Here is a 7,500-nt window from a genome sequence, read left to right as displayed (position 1 = left end):
ACAAATATATATATATAACAAAAACAAATACATATATAAAAAAAAAACAAATATATAATATGTATTTTATACATTTGGCACCAATACCACGTCGTTCCATTCCAGGAGGTATAAAACCATATGCTAAAATCTCGGGTTGACTCCACGTCTCCCACAGGCCTACGAATAATAACCTCCATTGGCAATTCATGAACTCGAGGTGGCAACACACTCCTGTCGGAGCCGCCGCGGCGTGGCGAAATTTTGCCCTGTATATTCGTTAAAGACTATGGAAGAAACTGCTATGCATTGCCAAGAGCTCCCTTGCATCTTCCTTCATAGTGCAACGTGAACTTCCGTTGACTTCACTTCGCCGAAGCCCAGGGCACGAGCATTTTATCCCGCGAGTGAGGAGGATGCCCGAAAACGGTGTTGCCACGGTCCGCTGCTGTATCATATTATTATGATTTTTAAAAATAAATGTAGGGGAGGGGGGCGCCACTCTCTCTCCTCATATACGCAAACAAGAAATGGAATGGAATTGCTTGGATTCTTATATTTTACGAGTATTTATGATTTCTTTCTATTCCAACAAAAATACTAATAATCATCACACTACGTGTATACCATCCGTATGTGTATATGCATTATGTATGTGTGTATATGTATATAAATATTTATGATTTTTTTCTATTACAACAAAAAATATTAATAATCATCACACTACGTGTATACCATCCTTAGGTGTATATGCATATGTATGTGTGTATATGTATATATATCGTTGTGTGTGTATATGTATTTATCTATATATCAAATGTCTATGTCTGTATATATATACATATTTATAAATGTGTATATACGTATACATGTAAAATAAGTGATAATACCTAAAATTACATCAATGTAATGGTGATATTGATAAGAAAATTAACAAAAAACGAAAGCTAATCAATCCATTGAAAAGATGTCTACATCCCCGTTATTTGATCGTTCACGAGGAAGGAACTTTCCTTCATCGACACTTAATCTAGTTTGCTTGTTGTGATATCGTTTGAAAACATTAAGTTATTTCATCTAGTAAACTAAAATTTTTGTCTTATTCATTGACACATCTTTGGAACTGGTTTGGTCACACAAATTCAACATGTTTTATGTTCGTGATACTTTGAGCTGTCTTCCGTCAAAAGTAGTCCTGCAAACGAGCGGGCAAGCAGTTCGGTAGTGTCTGCTTGTTTATACAGTGGTTAAGGCCTATACTTGTGTGTGGCAATGTGCATAGAGTCTATTTTTCTGTGTTAATGTCCGAGGCTTGGACGTCTAGGTCTCCCCAAGACAAGAGCAAAGTAAAGTATTGTGAAATGAAATGGATTGGATTTGAGTTGAGTTGTTGTTTTTGTTGTCTTTTTTTTTTTTTTTTTTTTTTTTTTAGATAGTTGTTTTCCCTTGTTGTTTTTGATGATGGGTTTGATTTAGTTTGAATGAATAGTGTTTTGTGTTTTTGTTTTGTCCCCCCCCCCCCTCCCCACCTCCCCCCTGTGATATTGTGTGTGGTTGGTTCTGTGTCGGTGGTGCCTACGTGTAATGAATGAATGAATGAATGAATGAGTTAGTTGTTCGTTGTGCATGTGGTTTGTGATTGTGTTTGTTTTGTAGTTTTGAATGTGTTTGAGTGTGGATGTGTGAGTGAGTGAGTGAGTGAGTGAGTGAGTGAGTGAGTGAGTGAATGTGTTGTTATGAATGATTGAGCGTGTGAATGTGTGTTTGAGTGCGAATGTGTGACTGACTGACTGAGTGTGTGAGAATGTGTGATTGAGCGTGGATATGTGATTGTGTGAGTGTGTGGGGTAGTGATTGTGTGAATGTGTCTGGTAGTGATTGTGTGAGTGTGTGTGTGAATGAGTGAATGTATGTGTGTGTGAATGAGTGAGTGTATGTGTGTGTGAATGAGTGATTGTATGTGTGTGTGTGAATGAGTGATTGACTGACTGCCGGACTGACTGAGCGTGTGGATGTGCTTGCATGAATGGTAGAGTATGCGACTGTGTGAATGTGTGACTCAGCGTGTGAATGTGGGATTGAGTGTGCTTATGTGTTTTGTTTTTGTTTTTTATGAATGGCTGAGTGTGTGTGTGTGTTTGAGTATGATTGATTGATTCAGTGTCAATGTACTTGTATGTATGAATGAGTATGTGAATGCGTGATTGAGTGTGTGAATGTGTTATTATTGAGTTTGAATGTGCTTGTAGGAATGATTGACTCTGTGAATGTGTGATTGAGCGTGTGTTTGAGTGTAGGATTGTGTATATATAATAAGTGCAGGCCACGCATACATATATGGTTGGTTGTTTGTGGGAAAGGGTCAAGGTCCAAGTGGTTTTGTTTTTTTTTGTGTGTGTGTGTGTGTGTGTGTGTGTTCCCGTCGCTCGCGCACGCTGCGTGAGAAGAAAGAATGAATTAATGAAGGAGTACTTGCTTGCTTGCTTGCTTGCTTGCTTGCTTGCTTGCTTGCTTGCTGGCTTGCTGGCTTGTAAGAGTCTGTGTTACAATCAACTTGGTGTTGTGTGAATTTCTTGTTTGTTCATGTCCACAAGGTTGTTTACGATCTTGTGCATGATTGTAAGTTTGTGTGGTTGTCGGTCTGTCTTCGTGCCTCGAATAGGTCCATTCATTCATTCATGTTTTTTGTTTGTTTACCCGTTTTTGTATGTGGGCAATATAATAGCAAATGTATCTGTATCTATGTATCTGTGTATCTCTCTCTCTAAGATACTCAGACCAATAGATACACAGATACATAGAGAGAGAGATACACAGATACATAGAGAGATAGATACACCGATACATAGAAAGATAGATACACAGATACAATCTCTCTATGTATCTATCTCTCTATGTATCGGTGTATCTAACTCTCTATGTATCTGTGTATCTATCTTTCTATGTATCGGTGTATCTATCTCTCTACGTATCTGTGTATCTATATATCTCTATGTATCTGTGTATCTATGGATCGTGTATCTATACATGTCTCCATCTTTGACTTTCTCACAGAAATAATACAAAAAACAAACAAAGCAAGGCATTGTGTGTAGGTTTTGTGCGAGCTGTACTCCGAGTTATTAGTATTGGTTGTCGCTCAGTCAGCTGTTGCTTGTGTAGATATATAGACATATAGATATATAGATAGCTAGCTAGCTAGCCAGCCAGATAGATAGATAGATAGATAGATAGATAGATAGATAGATAGATAGATAGATAGATAGATAGATAGATAGATAGATACATACATACATACACAGACAGGCAGACCCCCTCCTTCTGTGTGTCTGCCTGGCTTTTTCTCCCTTCCTCTGGGTGTCTGTCTGTAGCAGCGGTAGCGATCTCGTCTAGCAATCTTGCTGATCAACGTTCAAATCCCTCGCCCCTGTGTGTCTGCATGCACTTCAGCAACAACGCACACCTGTATAAACACCCTAGGGAAAATACTTTATACATGTGGGTACACGCTTTTCAAATATTACTGGCCCAATGCACTTTAGACCGCCATTTATCACTATCACATATATCTACTCTAGTCTTTCTTTCTTTGCTTCTGCTTCATGTTGGTTATCAGAGTCTAATAATAACTAAAGCTTAATGTAACCATACACATTTCTTCTTCATCATCATTTACAACACCAATAATAACATACACAATAACAAGCTTAATAATAATAGTATTGATAACAATACCAGTAGAGATGCAAGAAAAATCAATATTTGTAATCGCAATACTGGGGACTCATGTTGATTTATTAATAGTAGTAGTAGTAGTAGTAGTAGTAGTTGTTGTACAAGTAGTTGTAGTAGTACAAGTAGTAGTAGTAGTAGTAGTACAAGTAGTAGTAGTAGTAGTGCAAGAAGTAGTAGTAGTGCAAGAAGTAGTAGTAGTGCAAGAAGTACTGGTAGTGCAAGTAGTAGTAGTACATGTAGTAGATAAAACAAGATAGATGGATGGGTATCAAATTGTATCCTCTTTATGAGTATTTGTAGGACCTAAAATAGGTCCAAGGTTTTTGGTTTGGTGGGGGTTGTTGGTTTTGATGGTAGATGTTGTCGGTCAAGACACTTAACCTCCGAAACCGTACAGGGTACGTCCCTGGCGCTTGAGAGCGTAGACGACGTCCATGGCGGTGACGGTCTTCCTCTTGGCGTGCTCGGTGTAGGTGACGGCGTCACGGATCACGTTCTCGAGGAACACCTTGAGGACACCACGGGTTTCTTCGTAGATGAGACCAGAGATACGCTTGACACCTCCACGGCGAGCAAGACGACGGATGGCAGGCTTGGTGATACCCTGGATGTTATCACGCAACACCTTGCGATGACGCTTGGCGCCACCCTTTCCGAGCCCCTTTCCGCCCTTGCCTCGTCCGGTCATGATGATAGTGGTATTCTTGCTGGGAGTTAGCGAGATGAAATTTCGGATCGCCGAGATCTGGTAAGGCTACCGCCGCGCCCCGTCTGCGTAGCGGCGAGGCGGCCGACTCAGATGAGCGCTCATCTTAACTGACCGCTGTGCAAATACAAACTCGCCTAGGCCTTGCTATTGACAAAAGCTCACATGTAAAATACTTTCAATTGATTGGGCCTTAGTAGTTTGTCCCAAGCTTCAACTTGGAATTGAACATAACGTCACCGAGGCTGCATTACAGGACCTGACGTGTGCCGTATCTTTGGCAATATTTACCCAGTAGAAATAGGCGGGGTTAAGCCAGACTCTCGCAGCCACACGCGACTCCGCTAGGGCTCGCTCGCTCTCCTATAAATTGACGTCTTGAGCGTGATCGCGTTTCATATCTGTCTAGATACAAACTCGCAAAATGGCACGTACCAAGCAGACTGCACGTAAGTCTACCGGAGGCAAGGCCCCCCGCAAGCAGTTGGCCACCAAGGCAGCACGTAAGTCTGCCCCTGCTACCGGAGGTGTCAAGAAGCCCCATCGTTACAGGCCCGGAACTGTTGCCCTTCGTGAGATCCGTCGTTACCAGAAGAGCACTGAGCTCCTGATCCGCAAGCTGCCCTTCCAGCGCCTGGTCCGTGAGATTGCCCAGGACTTCAAGACTGACCTCCGCTTCCAGTCCTCTGCTGTCATGGCTCTGCAGGAAGCCTCCGAGGCTTACCTGGTCGGCCTCTTTGAGGACACCAACCTCTGCGCTATCCACGCCAAGAGGGTCACAATCATGCCTAAGGATATCCAACTTGCTCGCCGTATCCGCGGAGAGCGCGCCTAAGGTTTTGATTGCATACCTGCAACACAAAATCTTGAACCTCGGCCCTTTTCAGGGCCTAAAGATTATCTCCAGAGAGATGAAATTAAGACAAGTAGTGTTAAAGTTGTCAATGTACACACACTATTATTGATAAGCATATATACATACTAATTACATCAATCTTGATAGCATACATACATACATATGTACACACACACATACCTACCTACATACATGCATATCTACATACAAACATGCATATCTACATACAAACATACATATACATACACAAACACACACACACACACTATATATTTATATGAGAGAGAGAGAGAGAGAGAGAGTGTTATGTAAGCATGTATGTATTAGTTATGTATGCATACACACACTAAATGCTAATATGTGTGTATATATATATATATATATATATATATATATATGAGCTAAAAAGAGAGAGAGTATGTGTATGTATGTATAGTTATGTATATATATATAAATTTATACATATATACACACACATATATAAAAATAGAGAGAGAGAGATTTATGTGTATATATATAGATAGATAACTATATATATATATATATATATATATATATATAGATAGATAGATATATAACTATATATATATAGATAGATAGATAGATAACTATATATATATATGTGAGAGAGAAAGAGAGAATGTATGTATGTATGTATGTATAAATTAGTTAAGTATGCATATATGTTTATGTATGTATATATAGTTAGGTATGTATATATATACACAACTATATAAATATGTATATATATGTATAGGTATATATGTATATATATAGTTTTATATATATGTATATATATAGAAATCTGTATGTATATATATATATAAATAATTATGTATGTGTATATATAGAAATCGGTATATATGTGTCTATACAGAATATATATGTATATCTACAGATTTGTATATATACAGATATATAATGTGTAGGTGTATTTTGCAATCAAGACACTCAATAAGCAACACATTATTTGAATACTCACTTTGAGTGACAGAATAAACACGAGGCTACGATCCACTTCACCTCCCAAGGTCTATGTGCTAAAACATTAATAAATATACCACATATGATCAAACATACCTTACCTCCACAAGTTAGGTGTTATGTTATGTTCTCTGTAGTTTGTAGGTTCTAGTGACCGCTCCTGATTTGTCCATTACTTGAATAATAATAATAATAATAATAATAATAATAATAATAATAATAATAATAATAATAATAATAATAATAGGCGGGAAATGTCTGTTAATGATGATGATAATACTAATATCAAGCACAATGAAATCATACAAGGCATTTTTTTATTAATATTCTACGCAAAAAGCTAAACAGCCGAGATACACAGATAGGTAGGGCTAATGAATAACAAACCGACTCACTGTTTGTCTACTTGGTAATTAATTAAGCACTTGTAGAGCTATCTATCTGTGTGTAAGGACAATGAATGGTCTTATAGTAGTAGTAGTAGTAATTCTAATAATAGAAACAGTAGTAGTAGTAGTAGTAGTAGTAGTAGTAGTAGTAGTAGTAGTAGTAGTAGTAATAACAATAACAGTAGGAGGCAGGGAACATGTTACTAACTAACTGGGTTACCAAAGTCATTGTATATCTGCTTTATTACAATATGTGGCTCCTAAAGGAGCCGATGTTGTTCTAGGAGGCAAGAAAAGTATGCAACCTAGAGATTTACTTGGAGGAAGTGTACTTTGTGACGGCCTTTGTGCCCTCACTCACAGCGTGCTTGGCAAGTTCTCCAGGGAGCAACAGCCTGACAGCGGTCTGAATCTCCCGGCTGGTGATAGTGGAACGCTTGTTGTAGTGTGCAAGGCGGGAAGCCTCAGCTGCAATGCGCTCAAAAATGTCATTCACGAAAGAGTTCATGATAGACATGGCCTTGGAGGAGATACCGGTATCAGGGTGGACCTGCTTGAGCACCTTGTAGATGTAGATGCTGTAGCTCTCCTTCCTCCTGCGCTTCTTCTTCTTATCACCCTTGGTGATGGACTTTTGGGCCTTACCGGCCTTCTTGGCAGCCTTTCCGGAAGTTTTGGGTGGCATGATGCTTGTCGTCGTACCTACGGGACGAAGAATGTTTCCACACACTCACAATTTTCCTTTTATTGTCCAACGCGCGCGCCAGCCTCCCCGTACAGGACCACGACTACTGGCTGATCTGGTGTACACAGAACGTGCCAGTTGTCGCAATCTGACTCAGTCAACCGGG

The 7,500-nt window shown here is 39.3% G+C and overlaps 3 protein-coding genes across 3 annotated transcripts; 1 reads left to right on the top strand and 2 right to left on the bottom strand.

The window, feature by feature from the left end:
- Positions 1-4,010: 4,010 nt before the first annotated feature.
- Positions 4,011-4,420, bottom strand: LOC125047308 (histone H4). The gene has a single exon (XM_047645560.1). It carries the CDS (start codon positions 4,400-4,402, stop codon positions 4,091-4,093), a length of 312 nt encoding a protein of 103 aa, XP_047501516.1. The 5' UTR covers positions 4,403-4,420; the 3' UTR covers positions 4,011-4,090.
- A 418-nt stretch (positions 4,421-4,838) lies between these two features.
- On the top strand, positions 4,839-5,272 carry LOC125047307 (histone H3). The gene has a single exon (XM_047645559.1). It carries the CDS (start codon positions 4,845-4,847, stop codon positions 5,253-5,255), a length of 411 nt encoding a protein of 136 aa, XP_047501515.1. The 5' UTR covers positions 4,839-4,844; the 3' UTR covers positions 5,256-5,272.
- A 1,631-nt stretch (positions 5,273-6,903) lies between these two features.
- Positions 6,904-7,349, bottom strand: LOC125047266 (histone H2B). Its single transcript, XM_047645494.1, has one exon. It carries the CDS (start codon positions 7,332-7,334, stop codon positions 6,963-6,965), a length of 372 nt encoding a protein of 123 aa, XP_047501450.1. The 5' UTR covers positions 7,335-7,349; the 3' UTR covers positions 6,904-6,962.
- Positions 7,350-7,500: the final 151 nt, after the last annotated feature.

The sequence above is a fragment of the Penaeus chinensis genome, chromosome 40 (assembly GCF_019202785.1).
Source record: "Penaeus chinensis breed Huanghai No. 1 chromosome 40, ASM1920278v2, whole genome shotgun sequence".
NCBI lineage: Eukaryota > Metazoa > Arthropoda > Malacostraca > Decapoda > Penaeidae > Penaeus > Penaeus chinensis.
The sequence above is the reverse complement of the archived record's forward strand: the minus strand, read 5'-3'. Positions and strand labels throughout refer to the sequence as shown.